This window comes from Juglans microcarpa x Juglans regia, chromosome 8S (assembly GCF_004785595.1).
Source record: "Juglans microcarpa x Juglans regia isolate MS1-56 chromosome 8S, Jm3101_v1.0, whole genome shotgun sequence".
NCBI classification, from domain to species: domain Eukaryota; kingdom Viridiplantae; phylum Streptophyta; class Magnoliopsida; order Fagales; family Juglandaceae; genus Juglans; species Juglans microcarpa x Juglans regia.
The window spans coordinates 7,049,707-7,072,074 of NC_054609.1; the positions used below are offsets into that span (position 1 = coordinate 7,049,707).

The following is a 22,368-nucleotide window of genomic DNA, read 5'->3' on the forward strand; positions in this document are numbered from 1 at the left end:
TTGGTTTCATGAAAATTATTGTTCGTAACCTATAGGGTTTTCTACAATTCTTTTGCTAAAATTATTTCAATAATTCATAGAGATATAGATAAAAGTAGGGGTGAAAAAACCGGTGAACCGGACCAAACTGGTGTGTTCGGTGCGGTTTTAAATCGGTTCAGTCCGGTATCGATTTAATTTTTCTCAAAACTGGTCGAAATTGATCCGGTTCTGGTTTTCCTTTTTCAAACACCAGACTGAACCGGACTGGACTAGTTCATATATATATTTTAATTTTTTATATTATATAAAATATTTTTTATATGATTTTTTATATTATTTTGATTTTTATATATAATATATATAATTATATATAAAATAATTTTGTATTATATGCTAAATTACTAATTCATATAATATTAAATTTTAAAATCCTATATAAATAACTATATATTATCACTATAGTCTATAATACAATTATAATATACTACAATGTATTATCACTATATTATTATATATTATAATATATATAGCATATTATATATACTATATACATAATATAAAGGAAAAATCAGACCGAATCGGATCGGAATCAGTAAAACTAAAAATACCGATTTAGGGGTGTAACTAGTGTAGTATCGATTATTCAAATTTCAAAAGCAGTGTATACCGGTTCGGTTTTAAAATATGTCTAAAATTGGATCAAACCGGGCCGATTACACCCCTAGATACAAGATGTAGACCCATTGTATTTAATATTGTGTACCACTTTGCCTACAGGAAAAAATTCAAAGATCGTGTTTAAGGTTGCAAATGAACAAAGGAGCTCGTGAATAGCTCGAGTTCGGTTTGTGTATACTTGGTTCGAACTCGATTCATTTAATAAATGAGGTGTTCACAAAAACTAATATAGGTTCGAATACCAAACGAGCAAAACTCGTATAAACTCAGTTTGACTCGATTTAGACTTGTGAACAAAGTTCGTATGAACTCGACTTGACTCGTTTGAACTCGTTTTGAAGCTCATAGCGTGTCATATATGTATATATTTATTACATGTTATTTATATTTTATATTCTTAATTATTTCATTAATTAATTTATAGTTTACTTTATTTAATATATTTATTATATTCCCAAAATGTGTATAGGATAATTTGTATAATAATATATCATACAACTAGAACTCTTGATTTATTAAATTATCTATACATATATATATATATTAACTAGTTTAGTTTATTATATTTATATTTTTTTAATTTATAACTATAAGTTAATTTATTGGGTAATTCTTCTCATCAACCACTATTTACTACCCCACACCCTATGTAAAAAAAAGTTGTCAGCTGTGAGGGTGAATAGTGTCTGATGTATAGCAAAATCTTAATTTATTATACAAAATTATACTATAAGAATGTTTTAATAAAAAATAATTGGTTATATAGTTAATGGGTTAGAGTATTTTGTAAAACTCAAAATGTTTTTTTTTATTAATGAAAAGATAAGATTCAGAATTAAAAAAAAAAAAAAAAAAGGAGTTCGAGCTACTCGACCTCAAGTCATTTGTTTATTTTTAGTCGAGCTCGAGCCGAATTCGAATAATTTAATGGTTAACAAGCCAAGTTCGAACAAGGATATTTGTGTTTTATTCAAGTTTGATTTGTTGAAAAAGTAAACATGCTAATCGAGTTCAAATATCCTTGTTTGACTTCGACTCAACTCGATTTATTTGCAACCCTAATTGTATTTAATTATGATAAAAATTAAAATGAAATATTATATATTTTGCAAGAAATAAAAGGATAATTTAGTTTTAAAATAATCAAGTAACTAATGTTGACAGGAATTTTAAGAAGAGGAGTGCTACGTCTATAAAGAAAAATACGAAACAAAACTTACATTTAACGTGTGGTAGTTAGGTTATGAAACTCTTTTTATTGTAAAATATTAGATTTGATGTGCTATATCAAGTCCCGTAATTTTTAACTAACTTTTTGTAATCTTCTTCCTAAACTAACCATTTGGCTTTGAAAATATTGTTCAAATTTCATAAGATTGAGAGTTATATAATATAATACATACTCCAAATAATTTTTGGACACGATAGTAATCACGTCAATCCATCAACATATATATTGGAAGTAATTGACAAAAATAAAGATAGTACTTCTTACAACTATTTAATCACTCATTTTCAACAAACTAACATGATTAAATATGCCATTCATAAAAAATATAAATTTTTTTATTCTAATTCATATTTTAAATAAGAGAAATGATATTCCTACCGAGAAAGGTTACCGGCAAAGTCTATCAATTTTTTTTTTTTTTTTTTACTTAATAGTTAAAGAAATACTTTTTTGACGAGCTTGTGATTTTTTTTTTAAATGTTGAAGTGTTTTAAAAAATGTTTGAAAAAAAAAATTACACTATCAAAAGAAATTTTTGGTGATTTTTGTCAATAAATGTAGCATTATCCTTAAAATAAATACCCTCTATTTAAAACCAAGTTATAAAAAACTATACGTACATCATTTCTACAATAGTGGGCTTCTAGTCTCGTGAATAAAAGTTTGGAGATGGGCCACGGCTACTATACGTCTTTTATGATCTTTGTGCAATTATACCATACCTTTACATTTCTATGGAGAACAACACATAGTTTCAGCAACGAAGGATATAAGAAAGCATCATAATATAAAAACAAAGGCTGTTTTATTTCATTCATGCTGATATATCAAGAAGAAACACAAAACACAAGTATTCCTCTCACACTTGTTTCCCTAAAAGCCATAAAGTGTACGTAACTTTATTCCTCTCTCGAAGTTACCATATGATTTGTACTTGACAGACCAAGTGTGACTTTCCTCTAAAGTCTTAGGCTGTGTTTAGATGTTGAACTGAGTTGAGTTGAGTTAAGATGATAAAATATTATTAGAATATTATTTATTATTATTATTATTATTATTTTGAGATTTGAAAAATTTGAATTGTTTATTATATTTTGGGTTGGTATTTGAAAAAGTTGTAATGATGAGGTGAGATGGATTTATCAACCAAACAAAGCCTTAATCTTAGCTACCATAGTCTCATGCAATGAGGATATTTAACAGTTTCATGAAAAAATTTGTACTCAAAATGTGAAAGCAATGACAATGAAAAAACTTTATTAGATGTAGGAAAATGATTATAAGAGAGATAAGAAGAAATAGTATACTTAATACCTAGTTGAGACTTAGTAAGACCTATATTTGGAACAGAGGATGAAAGGGTTGAAGAAGAGGATGCCAATTGAAATTGAACTTCTTGCAAATAACCAAGTTATTTCCTAATGCGTTTTGATCTTGTAAGAGAAGGAAAAATGTTATATGTTTGGGTTGTATTAATAGGAAGGCTTGAGTGGTAGAAAAAGTAGATGAGCTAAAAAAGGAGGAATCAAAGATATTAGTATCGGGAATAGTTTTAGGTAGAACAAGTAAAGTATTGTTGTGGGAATAAAAAAATTCTATAGGACAACTGAAGATAAAGTAAAGAAAGGAAAAAACAAACTCATGGAAAATCACATCTCTAGAGACAACCACCAATTTATTTGTAAGATTAAGGAAGTCTGTATCCTTTAATCCCATGAGAATATTCTAGAAAGATACAAAGGGAGGGTTTGAGGTGCAAATTCTAATTGATTATATCTAAGAGTAGATGTAAAATAGAGACAACCAAAAACTTTTAGATGATCATAAGGAGTAGAAAATAACATCTCATATGTTGATTTACCTCCTAAAGAAATACTAGGAATCCTGTTTATTAGGTAGATAAAGGTAAGAACACATTAGCCCTAAAATCAAAAGGGAGCTAAAGCTTGAAATCTTAAGGCCTGATCTACCTTCAAGATATGTTGGTGTTTTCTTTCAACTATGGATTTGTGTTGAGATGTTTCAGCACAACTAAGTTGGCGACTGACCCATTTGGATGAAAAAAAAACTCTCATATTAAATTCTACACCGTTATAATTTGAACATAGACATTTAATTGTAGCATTGTATTGTACTTGAAGTAAAGAAATGTCAGTGGATTATATCAAAAGCATGATTAGTATGAATGTGATTCAATGGAAAGGGCAATATGCGTTTTTTTGCAAGGGGACAAACAATACACAAAAGATCGGATTTAGAAGTAATATGTAGTATATTATTATGTAACAACTTAAGTATTGAAGATGAAGTGTGCTCTAAGCGATAATGCCAAATGTCAAATGTGCTAGAAAGTACAAATGTAGACGAATTGAGGTTAGGAGAAATATTGTCAACATTATTTGTGGACTTATTCAAATAGAAGAAATGATATTTGATATATGAGTATTCACATAATCATTAACAACAATAGGAAAAAAAAACTAAGGTACTTGAAAGTGGTTGCAGCAAGTAATAGAGTCCCTCTTGTACATTACCCACTCCTATCGTCTCTAGCTTAATAGATCCTGAATAAAGTAATAACTAACTAAAAGATCAAGCAACAAGGTATTGAGGAAACTAATTTGCTAGCTAAAATCAAATTGACAGCAAAATCAGGGCACATATAGAACATTGTCCAAAGTTGTATTGGATAGTCGAATACTACCAATATGTGTAAGAGAAATAGTGGATCCATTTGGAAGTCTAACAGAGGCATTAATTTTGGTTGGAGAAAAAGTAAAATGAGATAAAAAAAAAAAAAAAACTAACCATATGATCAGTTGCACTAGTATCGATTATCTAATAGAGAAACACTACTTTGCCCACTTATTGTGACCGCTCCATTTGACCGCTTGGCAATTTTTTTTTTTTTTTACTTAGTGATTAAGAAAGTGATTTTAAGTGTATTGATATATTTTTTTATTTTTTAAAAATATTTAAATGTATTAACAAAATGTGTAAAGAAAAAAGGAAAAAATTTTTTTTTTACACTGGGCGGTACGCCCAGCGGTCAACATGGGGCGGCATAGTAGCCGCACCCTATCTAATAACGATCAAATTCCTTGGAATTGTTACATGAATTTTAAAATACTGAATTAGAAAAAAATAGAACAATTGGAAAAAAGTGTATCTAGAATACTTAAGCTGGAAGTAAAGAGGTGGTCCTATGTGGGTGTAGTCAGGATACCTATTTGATTAGTAGAGGATTGAGGTTCAGGTGGAGTATTAATATTCAAGTAGAAAAGTAATTTCCGGCACTGTTATGAGGTGATTGGAAGGTGAGGAATATTAGACTTACGTATGGTCTTGGATTTAGGGGTCTGGTCAAGTAAACCAGAGGTGTGATTCACATTCAAAGTGAAAACTCATTTTATAAGAATGAACCGAAAACCAGGAGGATATTTGTGAAACTTGTAGCATTTGTCTACAATTTGACCTTGAAGACTGCATTTTGTGCAATAAGACGGTTTCTCTTGGGTACAAAATTCTTTCTACCACCAAAATTGTCAGGAACTGCTTTATTAACTTAAAGATCCATTAGAATATATCTCCTTTTGTCTTTTTTCTTGAAGTACAAGAGAAAAGACTTATTGATAAGAGACAGTGGATCAAGAAGTAATATTTGGCCATGAACTTGCGAAAAACTTTCATCTCACCCCATCAAGAACTGCATCACATGTTCTTGCTATTAAAAATTAAGAAAAATTTTCAAAGCACCATAAGTACAGTCTGATATCGATTTATAGTTCACTAAATCATCCCAGAGACCCTTGAGTTTTGTAAAATAAGCCTAACATCCATTTGATGTTGAGATAATGAAGTAATCGACTTATTTAGTTAAAAACTTCTTGGTCCCATTACTTTGTGTAAAACGTTCTCTAAGATCAATCCATACTTCTTCAGCAGAATTCAAGTGAAGAACACTAGTAGCAATTTCTTTAGATACATCGTTCAACAACCATGATAGAACCATAGTATTGCATCATTGCCAAGCAAAAAACTTAAGGCATTCACATCAAAAGGTTTAATTTACATAAGTACTGTCATTGAAGCTGAACTTGTTCTTGGTTGTTAGGGCCATCAACATTGACCTACTCCAGGTCTGATAATTCTCTCCGAGAAGTGGTTGAGATACAAGGAACAAAGATTTTTTCCATGATGGAAATAATAAGGATTTTGAGGATCATCAACTAAGAAAGACAAAGATGAGGGAGGGGCAACTACTGAAAGACAAAAGTGAGAGACTTCAAAGATTTTGCTCTGATACCATGTTAAAACTTAATTAAGAGAGACTAATTTTGTGTGTTATTAATGAATTATTTGTACACTTATATATACATTGATGGTAAGGCAGAGGTAAATTAACTGACTTGAATTAGTTACAAATGAAACTAGGAGCTTCTAGAGTTCTCATGTAGAGCTGAAAGTTGTTATAGGATGAAAAGTATGCTTGTGGGATTCTAGAATTTTATGAGGGATGTGATTGTGAGGGAAGTGAGAGATTTTATGACCTTGACCTTGATCGAAAAATTGAGGTTTCATTGATATATTTGGCCATGTATTGGTTTCATGAAAATTATTGTTGGTAACCTATAGGGTTTTCTACGATTCTTTTGCTAAAATTATTTCAATAATTCATAGAGATATAGATAAAAGTAGGGGTGAAAAAACTAGTGAACCGGTAAACCGGACCAAACTGGTGTGTTCGGTGCGGTTTTAAATCGGTTCAGTCCGGTATCGGTTTAATTTTTCTCAAAACTGGTCAAAATTGATCCGGTTCTGGTTTTCCTTTTTCAAACACCGGACTGGACCGGTTCATATATATATTTTAATTTTTTATATTATATAAAATATTTTTTATATGATTTTTTATATTATTATGATTTTTATATATAATATATATAATTATATATAAAATAATTTTGTATTATATGCTAAATTACTAATTCATATAATATTAAATTTTAAAATCTTATATAAATAATTATATATTATCACTATAGTCTATAATACAATTATAATATATATTATAATATACTACAATGTATTATCACTATATTATTATATATTATAATATATATAGCATATTATATATACTATATACATAATATAAAGGAAAAATCAGACCGAATCGGATTGGAATCGGTAAAACTAGAAGTACTGGTTTAGGGGTGTAACTAGTGCAGTATCGATTCTTCAAATTTCAAAAGCAGTGTATACCGGTTTGGTTTTAAAATATGTCCAAAATCGGATCAAACCGGGCCAATTACACCTCTAGATACAAGATGTTGACCCATTGTATTTAATATTGTGTTCCACTTTGCCTACAGGCAGAAATTCAAAGATCGTGTTTAAGGTTATAAATGAACAGAGGAGCTCGAGAGTAGCTCGAGTTCGGTTTGTGTATACTTGGTTCGAACTCGATTCATTTAATAAATGAGGTGTTCATAAAAACTAATATAAGTTCGAATACCAAACGAGCAAAACTCGTATAAACTCGGTTTGACTCAATTTAGACTCCTGAACAAAGTTCGTATGAACTCGACTTGACTCGTTTGAACTCGTTTTGAAGCTCATAGCGTGTCATATATGTATATATTTATTACATGTTATTTATATTTTATATTCTTAATTATTTCATTAATTAATTTATAGTTTCCTTTATTTAATATATTTATTATATTCCCAAAGTGTGTATAGGATAATTTGTATAATAATATATCATACAACTAGAACTCTTGATTTATTAAATTATCTACATATATATATTAATTAGTTTAGTTTATTATATTTATATTTTTTTAATTTATAACTATAAGTTAATTTATTGGGTAATTCTTCTCATCAGCCACTATTTACTACCCCACATTCTATGTAAAAAAAAAGTTGTCAGCTGTGGGGGTGAATAGTGGTTGATGTATAGCAAAATCTTAATTTATTTTATACAAAATTATACTATAAGAATGTTTTCATAAAAAATAATTGGTTAAATAGTTAATGGGTTAGAGTATTTCGTAAAACTCAAAATGTTTTTTTTATTAATGAAAAGATCAGATTCAGAATTAAAAAAAAAAAAAAAAGGAGTTCGAGCTACTCGACCTCAAGTCATTTGTTTATTTTTAGTCGAACTCGATCCGAATTCGAATAATTTAATGGTTAACAAGCCAAGTTCGAACAAGGATATTTGTGTTTTATTCAAGTTTGATCTGTTGAACAAGTAAACATGCTAATTGAGTTCAAGTATCCCTGTTTGACTTTGACTCAACTCGATTTATTTTCAACCCTAATTGTATTTAATTATGATAAAAATTAAAATGAAATATTATATATTTTGCAAGAAATAAAAGGAAAATTTAGTTTTAAAATAATCAAGTAACTAATGTTAACAGGAATTTTTAGAAGAGGAGTGCTACGTCTATAAAGAAAAATACGAAACAAAACTTACATTTAACTTGTGGTAGTTAGGTTATGAAACTCTTTTTATTGTAAAATATTATATTTGATGTGCTATATCAAGTCCCGTAATTTTTAACTAACTTTTTGTAATCTTCTTCCTAAACTAACCATTTGGCTTTGAAAATATTGTTCAAATTTCATAAGATTGAGAGTTATATAATATAATACATACTCCAAATAATTTTTGGACACGATAGTAATCACGTCAATCCATCAACATATATATTGGAAGTAATTGACAAAAATAAAGATAGTACTTCTTACAACTATTTAATCACTCATTTTCAACAAACTAACATGATTAAATATGCCATTCATAAAAAATATAAATTTTTTTATTCTAATTCATATTTTAAATAAGAGAAATGATATTCCTACCGAGAAAGGTTACCGGCAAAGTCTATCAATTTTTTTTTTTTTTTTTTACTTAATAGTTAAAGAAATACTTTTTTGACGAGCTTGTGATTTTTTTTTTAAATGTTGAAGTGTTTTAAAAAATGTTTGAAAAAAAAAATTACACTATCAAAAGAAATTTTTGGTGATTTTTGTCAATAAATGTAGCATTATCCTTAAAATAAATACCCTCTATTTAAAACCAAGTTATAAAAAACTATACGTACATCATTTCTACAATAGTGGGCTTCTAGTCTCGTGAATAAAAGTTTGGAGATGGGCCACGGCTACTATACGTCTTTTATGATCTTTGTGCAATTATACCATACCTTTACATTTCTATGGAGAACAACACATAGTTTCAGCAACGAAGGATATAAGAAAGCATCATAATATAAAAACAAAGGCTGTTTTATTTCATTCATGCTGATATATCAAGAAGAAACACAAAACACAAGTATTCCTCTCACACTTGTTTCCCTAAAAGCCATAAAGTGTACGTAACTTTATTCCTCTCTCGAAGTTACCATATGATTTGTACTTGACAGACCAAGTGTGACTTTCCTCTAAAGTCTTAGGCTGTGTTTAGATGTTGAACTGAGTTGAGTTGAGTTGAGATGATAAAATATTATTAGAATATTATTTATTATTATTATTATTATTATTTTGAGATTTGAAAAATTTGAATTGTTTATTATATTTTGGGTTGGTATTTGAAAAAGTTGTAATGATGAGGTGAGATGGATTTATCAACCAAACAAAGCCTTAATCTTAGCTACCATAGTCTCATGCAATGAGGATATTTAACAGTTTCATGAAAAAATTTGTACTCAAAATGTGAAAGCAATGACAATGAAAAAACTTTATTAGATGTAGGAAAATGATTATAAGAGAGATAAGAAGAAATAGTATACTTAATACCTAGTTGAGACTTAGTAAGACCTATATTTGGAACAGAGGATGAAAGGGTTGAAGAAGAGGATGCCAATTGAAATTGAACTTCTTGCAAATAACCAAGTTATTTCCTAATGCGTTTTGATCTTGTAAGAGAAGGAAAAATGTTATATGTTTGGGTTGTATTAATAGGAAGGCTTGAGTGGTAGAAAAAGTAGATGAGCTAAAAAAGGAGGAATCAAAGATATTAGTATCGGGAATAGTTTTAGGTAGAACAAGTAAAGTATTGTTGTGGGAATAAAAAAATTCTATAGGACAACTGAAGATAAAGTAAAGAAAGGAAAAAACAAACTCATGGAAAATCACATCTCTAGAGACAACCACCAATTTATTTGTAAGATTAAGGAAGTCTGTATCCTTTAATCCCATGAGAATATTCTAGAAAGATACAAAGGGAGGGTTTGAGGTGCAAATTCTAATTGATTATATCTAAGAGTAGATGTAAAATAGAGACAACCAAAAACTTTTAGATGATCATAAGGAGTAGAAAATAACATCTCATATGTTGATTTACCTCCTAAAGAAATACTAGGAATCCTGTTTATTAGGTAGATAAAGGTAAGAACACATTAGCCCTAAAATCAAAAGGGAGCTAAAGCTTGAAATCTTAAGGCCTGATCTACCTTCAAGATATGTTGGTGTTTTCTTTCAACTATGGATTTGTGTTGAGATGTTTCAGCACAACTAAGTTGGCGACTGACCCATTTGGATGAAAAAAAAACTCTCATATTAAATTCTACACCGTTATAATTTGAACATAGACATTTAATTGTAGCATTGTATTGTACTTGAAGTAAAGAAATGTCAGTGGATTATATCAAAAGCATGATTAGTATGAATGTGATTCAATGGAAAGGGCAATATGCGTTTTTTTGCAAGGGGACAAACAATACACAAAAGATCGGATTTAGAAGTAATATGTAGTATATTATTATGTAACAACTTAAGTATTGAAGATGAAGTGTGCTCTAAGCGATAATGCCAAATGTCAAATGTGCTAGAAAGTACAAATGTAGACGAATTGAGGTTAGGAGAAATATTGTCAACATTATTTGTGGACTTATTCAAATAGAAGAAATGATATTTGATATATGAGTATTCACATAATCATTAACAACAATAGGAAAAAAAAACTAAGGTACTTGAAAGTGGTTGCAGCAAGTAATAGAGTCCCTCTTGTACATTACCCACTCCTATCGTCTCTAGCTTAATAGATCCTGAATAAAGTAATAACTAACTAAAAGATCAAGCAACAAGGTATTGAGGAAACTAATTTGCTAGCTAAAATCAAATTGACAGCAAAATCAGGGCACATATAGAACATTGTCCAAAGTTGTATTGGATAGTCGAATACTACCAATATGTGTAAGAGAAATAGTGGATCCATTTGGAAGTCTAACAGAGGCATTAATTTTGGTTGGAGAAAAAGTAAAATGAGATAAAAAAAAAAAAAAAAACTAACCATATGATCAGTTGCACTAGTATCGATTATCTAATAGAGAAACACTACTTTGCCCACTTATTGTGACCGCTCCATTTGACCGCTTGGCAATTTTTTTTTTTTTTTACTTAGTGATTAAGAAAGTGATTTTAAGTGTATTGATATATTTTTTTATTTTTTAAAAATATTTAAATGTATTAACAAAATGTGTAAAGAAAAAAGGAAAAAATTTTTTTTTTACACTGGGCGGTACGCCCAGCGGTCAACATGGGGCGGCATAGTAGCCGCACCCTATCTAATAACGATCAAATTCCTTGGAATTGTTACATGAATTTTAAAATACTGAATTAGAAAAAAATAGAACAATTGGAAAAAAGTGTATCTAGAATACTTAAGCTGGAAGTAAAGAGGTGGTCCTATGTGGGTGTAGTCAGGATACCTATTTGATTAGTAGAGGATTGAGGTTCAGGTGGAGTATTAATATTCAAGTAGAAAAGTAATTTCCGGCACTGTTATGAGGTGATTGGAAGGTGAGGAATATTAGACTTACGTATGGTCTTGGATTTAGGGGTCTGGTCAAGTAAACCAGAGGTGTGATTCACATTCAAAGTGAAAACTCATTTTATAAGAATGAACCGAAAACCAGGAGGATATTTGTGAAACTTGTAGCATTTGTCTACAATTTGACCTTGAAGACTGCATTTTGTGCAATAAGACGGTTTCTCTTGGGTACAAAATTCTTTCTACCACCAAAATTGTCAGGAACTGCTTTATTAACTTAAAGATCCATTAGAATATATCTCCTTTTGTCTTTTTTCTTGAAGTACAAGAGAAAAGACTTATTGATAAGAGACAGTGGATCAAGAAGTAATATTTGGCCATGAACTTGCGAAAAACTTTCATCTCACCCCATCAAGAACTGCATCACATGTTCTTGCTATTAAAAATTAAGAAAAATTTTCAAAGCACCATAAGTACAGTCTGATATCGATTTATAGTTCACTAAATCATCCCAGAGACCCTTGAGTTTTGTAAAATAAGCCTAACATCCATTTGATGTTGAGATAATGAAGTAATCGACTTATTTAGTTAAAAACTTCTTGGTCCCATTACTTTGTGTAAAACGTTCTCTAAGATCAATCCATACTTCTTCAGCAGAATTCAAGTGAAGAACACTAGTAGCAATTTCTTTAGATACATCGTTCAACAACCATGATAGAACCATAGTATTGCATCATTGCCAAGCAAAAAACTTAAGGCATTCACATCAAAAGGTTTAATTTACATAAGTACTGTCATTGAAGCTGAACTTGTTCTTGGTTGTTAGGGCCATCAACATTGACCTACTCCAGGTCTGATAATTCTCTCCGAGAAGTGGTTGAGATACAAGGAACAAAGATTTTTTCCATGATGGAAATAATAAGGATTTTGAGGATCATCAACTAAGAAAGACAAAGATGAGGGAGGGGCAACTACTGAAAGACAAAAGTGAGAGACTTCAAAGATTTTGCTTTGATACCATGTTAAAACTTAATTAAGAGAGACTAATTTTGTGTGTTATTAATGAATTATTTGTACACTTATATATACATTGATGGTAAGGCAGAGGTAAATTAACTGACTTGAATTAGTTACAAATGAAACTAGGAGCTTCTAGAGTTCTCATGTAGAGCTGAAAGTTGTTATAGGATGAAAAGTATGCTTGTGGGATTCTAGAATTTTATGAGGGATGTGATTGTGAGGGAAGTGAGAGATTTTATGACCTTGACCTTGATCGAAAAATTGAGGTTTCATTGATATATTTGGCCATGTATTGGTTTCATGAAAATTATTGTTGGTAACCTATAGGGTTTTCTACGATTCTTTTGCTAAAATTATTTCAATAATTCATAGAGATATAGATAAAAGTAGGGGTGAAAAAACTAGTGAACCGGTAAACCGGACCAAACTGGTGTGTTCGGTGCGGTTTTAAATCGGTTCAGTCCGGTATCGGTTTAATTTTTCTCAAAACTGGTCAAAATTGATCCGGTTCTGGTTTTCCTTTTTCAAACACCGGACTGGACCGGTTCATATATATATTTTAATTTTTTATATTATATAAAATATTTTTTATATGATTTTTTATATTATTATGATTTTTATATATAATATATATAATTATATATAAAATAATTTTGTATTATATGCTAAATTACTAATTCATATAATATTAAATTTTAAAATCTTATATAAATAATTATATATTATCACTATAGTCTATAATACAATTATAATATATATTATAATATACTACAATGTATTATCACTATATTATTATATATTATAATATATATAGCATATTATATATACTATATACATAATATAAAGGAAAAATCAGACCGAATCGGATTGGAATCGGTAAAACTAGAAGTACTGGTTTAGGGGTGTAACTAGTGCAGTATCGATTCTTCAAATTTCAAAAGCAGTGTATACCGGTTTGGTTTTAAAATATGTCCAAAATCGGATCAAACCGGGCCAATTACACCTCTAGATACAAGATGTTGACCCATTGTATTTAATATTGTGTTCCACTTTGCCTACAGGCAGAAATTCAAAGATCGTGTTTAAGGTTATAAATGAATAGAGGAGCTCGAGAGTAGCTCGAGTTCGGTTTGTGTATACTTGGTTCGAACTCGATTCATTTAATAAATGAGGTGTTCATAAAAACTAATATAAGTTCGAATACCAAACGAGCAAAACTCGTATAAACTCGGTTTGACTCAATTTAGACTCCTGAACAAAGTTCGTATGAACTCGACTTGACTCGTTTGAACTCGTTTTGAAGCTCATAGCGTGTCATATATGTATATATTTATTACATGTTATTTATATTTTATATTCTTAATTATTTCATTAATTAATTTATAGTTTCCTTTATTTAATATATTTATTATATTCCCAAAGTGTGTATAGGATAATTTGTATAATAATATATCATACAACTAGAACTCTTGATTTATTAAATTATCTACATATATATATTAATTAGTTTAGTTTATTATATTTATATTTTTTTAATTTATAACTATAAGTTAATTTATTGGGTAATTCTTCTCATCAGCCACTATTTACTACCCCACATTCTATGTAAAAAAAAAGTTGTCAGCTGTGGGGGTGAATAGTGGTTGATGTATAGCAAAATCTTAATTTATTTTATACAAAATTATACTATAAGAATGTTTTCATAAAAAATAATTGGTTAAATAGTTAATGGGTTAGAGTATTTCGTAAAACTCAAAATGTTTTTTTTATTAATGAAAAGATCAGATTCAGAATTAAAAAAAAAAAAAAAGGAGTTCGAGCTACTCGACCTCAAGTCATTTGTTTATTTTTAGTCGAACTCGATCCGAATTCGAATAATTTAATGGTTAACAAGCCAAGTTCGAACAAGGATATTTGTGTTTTATTCAAGTTTGATCTGTTGAACAAGTAAACATGCTAATTGAGTTCAAGTATCCCTGTTTGACTTTGACTCAACTCGATTTATTTTCAACCCTAATTGTATTTAATTATGATAAAAATTAAAATGAAATATTATATATTTTGCAAGAAATAAAAGGAAAATTTAGTTTTAAAATAATCAAGTAACTAATGTTAACAGGAATTTTTAGAAGAGGAGTGCTACGTCTATAAAGAAAAATACGAAACAAAACTTACATTTAACTTGTGGTAGTTAGGTTATGAAACTCTTTTTATTGTAAAATATTATATTTGATGTGCTATATCAAGTCCCGTAATTTTTAACTAACTTTTTGTAATCTTCTTCCTAAACTAACCATTTGGCTTTGAAAATATTGTTCAAATTTCATAAGATTGAGAGTTATATAATATAATACATACTCCAAATAATTTTTGGACACGATAGTAATCACGTCAATCCATCAACATATATATTGGAAGTAATTGACAAAAATAAAGATAGTACTTCTTACAACTATTTAATCACTCATTTTCAACAAACTAACATGATTAAATATGCCATTCATAAAAAATATAAATTTTTTTATTCTAATTCATATTTTAAATAAGAGAAATGATATTCCTACCGAGAAAGGTTACCGGCAAAGTCTATCAATTTTTTTTTTTTTTTACTTAATAGTTAAAGAAATACTTTTTGACGAGCTTGTGATTTTTTTTTTAAATGTTGAAGTGTTTTAAAAAATGTTTGAAAAAAAAAATTACACTATCAAAAGAAATTTTTGGTGATTTTTGTCAATAAATGTAGCATTATCCTTAAAATAAATACCCTCTATTTAAAACCAAGTTATAAAAAACTATACGTACATCATTTCTACAATAGTGGGCTTCTAGTCTCGTGAATAAAAGTTTGGAGATGGGCCACGGCTACTATACGTCTTTTATGATCTTTGTGCAATTATACCATACCTTTACATTTCTATGGAGAACAACACATAGTTTCAGCAACGAAGGATATAAGAAAGCATCATAATATAAAAACAAAGGCTGTTTTATTTCATTCATGCTGATATATCAAGAAGAAACACAAAACACAAGTATTCCTCTCACACTTGTTTCCCTAAAAGCCATAAAGTGTACGTAACTTAAAACCAAAACAAAGTAATTGGGAACAAACCCTTTTATTGATATGCATTAATCATGCAGATGATCTGAATGATTGAATGTTTTTGTACCCTACAAAATAAAACCAGATGAACAACAAACAGCAAGCACTGCCTCCGTCTTTTTCAAGCCCTCGATCGGCGTCGTTAAGCTGGTCATCGATAATTAATTCGGATGTGGCAATGGGATAGCAAAGAACTTCATCTGTCCCTCACGGCAGTGACTGCCATCCTCTGCAGTAGAAGCAAAGTATGCAGGCCTCCACCGGTTCATCAGTACAAACTCAAAACCATTACCACTTCCTTGTGTTTCGGTTGCCAGCAGCTTTGCACTGCTGAAGTTACATGCCAAATAGCTCAATAGGTTTGGTAGTAGGTAAACATTTGGAGCAACGGAGGTGTCACTTGGGGGTGCATATTTGAATACTAGTGCAAAAAAATGGCAAGATTGTTAGAACTTAAACTAAATTCAATAGTTTGAGTGATATTAATAGCCAATTTAATGCCATATATATCAAAGTAATGGCCAATATTACTCACCTAATTTATCGTTCAGGTAGAAAGGACTTGTTTTGAGAGCCCAATCTGTGTAGTTGAAGCCAAAACGCCAGCCTTCTGAGCCTCCGACAACAATGGTTCTAGCCTCACCAACTACCAAGAAAGAGGCAGCAATTGCAAGTAGAATGAATCCTTGTGCACCAAAAGTAAACGCCATCTTCATTCTCATATAGAATCCACCAATATATGGCCTTAGCTTGAAAGAAAACCAAGGTGGAATGGAATGAAATGACTGGTAAAGTGGGTTTATATAGGAAAACTAAGGCAAAATGTTTCAAACCAAAACGTGTAGGGCTTATAATTCAATTCAAAGGGGTTGACAATCACATGATCAGTTCCAGTATTCGTAATTTTGGTAAGTTTCCATTAGGAATAGAAAATGATGCTCATGGTTATGATTAGTGAGGCAGTAAGTTATCCAGTTAAAACAACTCATTTTTGTCGGCGGGGTCGATCTGGATGTAACCTTTTAACACAACGGTCTCAACGGTCAACCAAGGGCATCTCGTGTATCTACACTACTTTTTCTATTGTTGAGCTGCAATTCCTTCTTTTTCTAACATTTCCAAACCCACTTTCTCGAGAAACTTGGGTATAATATGGTATATATGTTTTTGGAGAAATGATCGGATGCATTTCGCATTTTTAAGAAAATAACTTGATCGAACTTGATCGAAGACGCACTTACGTACCCATTCAACATAAAAGCTAGGAACTGATTTGCACTCTATTTGGAAAACAAAGTGGAGAATCAATTAACTGCATGTATATCTCCAGGGCACAAGAAGAGCAAATGCAGGAAAAACTCATACTTCAGGCCTTGGGTTCGAGGAGTTTGGACCTATGACGTCCCATGGCTGTGGAGCACTGAATTAGAATATTCAACCAAGTTACTCATGTAGGTCGTTGACTAATTATTTTTATTATTTATCTTTTGTTCTTTCACGTTTGATGTATAAGCAATGATGTAAATAATGTAGAAGCAAAATCAACTCTTTCTCACTTATATTCCAAAATTTTCATTCAGTACGTACGTACAACTTCAACCTTATTTTCATAGAGTTTCTGCATGAATGATTCATTCATCTCTTTCCATTATTGCAGCCGGCCACTAATGCACGCGGGTGTTAAATAACATAAAAAGAAGAACACCTTTGATGAAAAAATGCGCATGTCAAAGGCCTTTGTGTTCTTTTACATGTTTTCCCATTTGAGTTTATTACTATTTTGAATGCATGTAGTAGCTATTTATAGAAAATAAAGTCCCATTTATAGAAAATTGAGAATTCAGCAAGAGAACATAAAAAATCAAATAAATCTCTTATAGTCTTATGTATTTGGTCATCTCTCTAATTGGTTTATCATATTTTTCTCTTCTTCTCAAAACTCAACTTTTATTAAACTTTTCTTGTTTTATGGTTTTTTTTCCTGGAATCTTTTGTCTCACAATCAAGCCCTTTATTTTCATCTTAAGTAGCAAGTGAAGTGATCTTTGGAGGTAGGACTACCGTAACTAGGGAGACAATGGTTGTAATTAGGGAGGGTGTTCAGGGGAATGTGCCCCCTGAAGCAGCTAAAGTAAGTATGTAGTTTGAGTTCGAGTTTCTCCTGTATATCTCTTTTCATTTCTAGTGTTGATATGGAGACATGAAATGGTCCAACTTCTTATTATCTCCACATAATAATTATTTCACATACTCTCCTCGAATGATAAATTCGCTTTTCGTTACTATCACTTTAATGTACAATATGAAAATTATGATTGTCAAAATCTAATTTTCTAATGTTCATAAAAAGCTTCTGTATAACTCTATTAAGAGGCAGAAGCCCACCTTTTTTTCCCCCCTAAATACGAGGGTTATTTATAAAACTTTGTTGACAAGAATGATTATAATTGTGGAGGGACCTTTATAATCCTCAACAAGAAATAGACACAATCAGGAGGCCCAACGGATGCAAGCCCAAGGCCAGAATGGATTAGTCGTCTGGGTCTTAGAGACCAATAGGAATCCATTTTGTAACCACCAAATATGACAGATAAGATGATGAAGCTAGTGAGATGGGATAAGCCCTCCATTCTCGGGATGACCATCATGTAAAGTGTATAAACCGATAAGAGCAATGAGAGGATCAAGCCTATAATTGGTACTTATCAATGATTTACCACGTATCATATACATACATATATATTATATATATATATATATATATATATATATATATATATATATGGTAAGAAGGTAATGACTTAGGTAACTTTGCATTCAGAACTTTGGTGATAACTCACTCTACGTATCGTTGACTTAGGCATCGGAGATGCATCGAGCACACCAGGCCATCGTCTTTCTTTGTTGCAAGTAAAGTGCATTGGTGTGCGGCATGTGGAACACGTTCCAAACAGTAGTGTCGTCTATGGGATTTTTGTTGAATATGTAAGTCAGTTTAGTTTCCATCAGATTCCAGTGTGGTTTCCACATGCCAATTGCCACGCGTTCTCAAGAAAATCATGATAAAGACACGGTCCTTACAGATTTGGATGCACAACTTGTAAAAACCGAAGAGAAACTAAAGCAGGTCACGATAATAATGGAGGATCTCCAATGGGAGGATGAAGACCTGAGGCATCGCAATGCCAAACTTGGCGAAGCCACATTACCAAGTCATAATAAGCAGCTAGAAGGAGAAGCACAAAGCGCTGGAGGGACAAATGCCGAAGAGTTGGAAAAGAAGAGGCTGCACGACGAGCTACGTAGTCTCGTTGATAAGTACGAGGAGATGGCCCAAAAGATGGGAGGACTATCCTCAGTAGAATTGCTGCTGAATCATACAGACCTACCCTACAGTGCAGTGGTAAGGGCTATAAGACTCTGACCAAAATTCAAAATTCCGCAGATTGAGATGTATGACGGATCCTAAGACCTAGTCGATCATTTGGAGAACTTCAAGGCGCACATGATCCTTCATGGTTTCCCCAGGGAATTAGCCTGTCGAGCCTTCCCACTGACACTAAAAGTCATGGCAAAAGGCTGGTTTGGAGCACTAAGACCGGGGTCGATTGATAGTTTCGAAGAGTTGGCCAAGCAAATCCTAACGCAATTCATGGTAAGTAGAAGGCATCGATAGACCGCGATATATCTCCTAACCATGAAGCAAAGAGAGGAAGAAAGTTCAAAAGCATATCTAACTCAATTCAATAGAGAGAGGCTGACCATTGATGACCAAGAGGAGAAGATAAACCTGGCAGCTCTCTTGGGAGGTGTGTGGCCTAGAAGTTTGTTCATGGCCAAGTTGGCGAGGAAAACTCCTTCAACTTTGAGGGAGTTTATGGACAGAGCCGATGACTTTGTCAACGCAGAAAACACCTTGCAAGCCCTAATTGAACTGAGGAAAGGTGATATGAAATCGGCAGGCAAGAGCTCCAGCAGAGTAGGGCAAAGGAAGATTGGCTTAGGCCAACAAGAAAGAAGGCATGAAAGACATGCAACCATGCTTGAGCAAGGTACCCGACTCATCCATAACAACTTGAATGTACATGTAAAGAAGAGTGCTAAAAAAAAGCATCGTGCTAGGCTAGGAGAGGACAATGCTTCTACAAATACTACCAGTTAGATACCCACTGGATAGAAGATTGCACGTCACTAAAAAAAGGTTTTCAAGCTAACAAACAGTGGAGAACTCGAACGAATGCTCACCAAACATGTAAAGCCGAGGCAAGGAGTAGAATGCGAAGGCAACCCTCTATGAAGCAACAACCTAAAAGGTGACAAATGACAAGGGAAGATAGTCGCAACGCCCCCTGCCAAAATGCTAATTGCAGACACACACTTTAGGGAGAGATATGCACTATTGTTGGGGGATTTACTGGGGGCGGCGCCTCCTCTTCCAGCAGAAAAGTGCATGCCCGTAGGGTAAGGTATGAGGAAGTTTATATGACAGACAGGCTACCCAAGCAGCAACGACGCAACAACACGACAACCATCTCCTTCGGGGAAGAGAATTGTGAGGGTGTTTTGTACCCCCCAGGATTACGCACTGGTAGTAACCCTCCTAGTCATCAATTATACTACCAGGCAAATTCTAGTTGATAACAGAAGTTCAGAAGATATCTTATTATATGAGGCCTTTGCAAGGATGGGCATTGACGCCAGCAGGTTACGACCTTTGTCCACCCTACTTAAAGGATTCTCAAGTGATTGCATCCAACCATTGGGTGCCATAACCTTTCCTATCATGGCAGGAAAAAAAGCATGCACAGTTACCACAATGACCAACTTTTTAGTGTTCAAAGTCCTATCATCTTATAATGCTATATTAGGGCGCCCAACCCAGTATACCCTTAAGATAGTCACATTTACCCACCTCCTCAAAATGAAATTCCCAGTGGAAGCAAGAGTAGGGGAAGTGCGAGGCAAGCAAGCCCTGGCCAACACGGGTAGGCACGCGACTCCCACTAGATATAAGGGAAGCCTTGAAGCAACTGCTGATCAAATACAGAGACGTGTTTGCATGGAGCCACGAAGACATGCCCGAGATTGAGAAAAAAGTCATTGAGTAAAAACTGTGTCAACCCTGGCTGCAAGAAGGTCTGCTAGAGAAGAATAACTTTTAGCATAGAGAAGTGTGCAGCCATATAGCTGAGGAGGTGGACTGTCTCCTTGCCATAGGATTTATCATTGAAGCCCACTACCCCGAATGGTTGTCCAACGTCGTCTGGTTAAGAAGGCAAATGGGAAGTGGAGAATGTGCGTCGACTTTACCGACCTAAACAAAGCATGCCCAAATGATAGTTTTCCATTGCCATGAATCGATGTTATCGTTGATGCCACAGCGGGACACTGAATGTTGAGTTTTATGGATGCCTATCCAGAGTAGAATCAGATCAAATGAACCCGACAAATGAAGAAAAAGACGTCTTTCATCACAGATAGGGGGTTCTACTACTATTAAGTTATGCATTGTGGCTTGAAGAATGTCAGGACAACCTATCAAAGGCTTGCGAATTGGATGTTTAGAAAATAGATTGGGCGGACCATGGAGGTATATGTCGATGACTTGCTGGTAAAAAGTAATGAACCTGCCCAACAACTAGCAGATCTAAGAGAATCTTTTGCGATACTCTGCCATTATAGAATGAAATTGAACCCCGCTAAATGATCCTTTAGAGTGGACTTAGGAAAATTTCTAGGTTTCAGCGTGTTCAAGAGGGGAAGCAAAGCCAACACTGAAAAATTTGATGTAATTGTAAACATGAAGCAGCAATGGAACTCGCAGATCGAGTGGCGACTTTAAACAGGTTTGTGCCCAGGTCCACGAACAAATGCTACCTTTCTTCAAAGTGTTACACAAAGTGCACCCCTGGAATAATGAATGTGACCAGCCTTTTCAAGAGTTGAAGCAATGCCTGTCCTACTCGCCATTATTGAAGTAGCCCGAGCAGGGAGATACACTCTACATGTACTTGGCAGTGTCGCCCCATGCAATATCTGCAATCCTGGTCAAGGAAGAAGGAGCGGCCCAAATGCGAGTCTATTACACGAGTCGTGCACTGCAAGGCGCAGAGGCCAAGTACCCGCGAATGGAGATGCTGGAGTTTGCTTTAGTGATAGCCACCAGAAGATTATGATCGTACTTCCAAGCCCATCCTATTAAATTCTTGATAGAGAACCCCTTGAGAAAGATACTACAAAAGTCCAAAAATTCGGGAAGACTGGTCAGCTAGTCGATCAAGTTCAGTGAGTTCAGTATTGACTATTTACCAAGAGGAGCGCTAAAAGGGTAAGTTTTGGCAAATTTCATCACTGAGTTCACTGCCTTCCCTCAGGAAGTGGCAACCACCCTGGTTGGAAAAACTTGCCAAATTCTTGTCAACAGCTCTTCTTGTCGTGCCAACGGGTGCATAGGCATCTATATAGTCAACGACGCGGGGTGAGAATATCACTACATGGCAAAAGTCATGTTCAAGACCATCAACAATGAAGTCGAATGTGAAGCACTTATAGCAGTACTCTCTATCGTAG

The 22,368-nt window shown here is 32.7% G+C and overlaps 1 protein-coding gene across 1 annotated transcript; it reads right to left on the bottom strand.

Moving 5' to 3' along the window:
* Nucleotides 1-15,666: 15,666 nt before the first annotated feature.
* On the bottom strand, nt 15,667-16,576 carry LOC121244651. Its single transcript, XM_041142813.1, has 2 exons — nt 16,334-16,576; nt 15,667-16,219 (listed from the first exon to the last, which is right to left on the bottom strand). The coding sequence occupies exons 1-2, from the start codon at nt 16,518-16,520 to the stop codon at nt 15,960-15,962; spliced, it is 447 nt and encodes a 148-aa protein (XP_040998747.1). The 5' UTR covers nt 16,521-16,576; the 3' UTR covers nt 15,667-15,959.
* Nucleotides 16,577-22,368: the final 5,792 nt, after the last annotated feature.

What these genes read in the sequence shown, in the direction of transcription:
- LOC121244651 (XM_041142813.1), bottom strand. Translation starts at nt 16,520, where the DNA reads ATGAGAATGAAGATGGCGTTTACTTTTGGTGCACAAGGATTCATTCTA. An exon ending in CTACCTGAACGATAAATTAG is followed by an intron (nt 16,220 to 16,333) that starts GTGAGTAATATT and finishes TTTTTGCACTAG; the next exon opens with TATTCAAATATGCACCCCCA.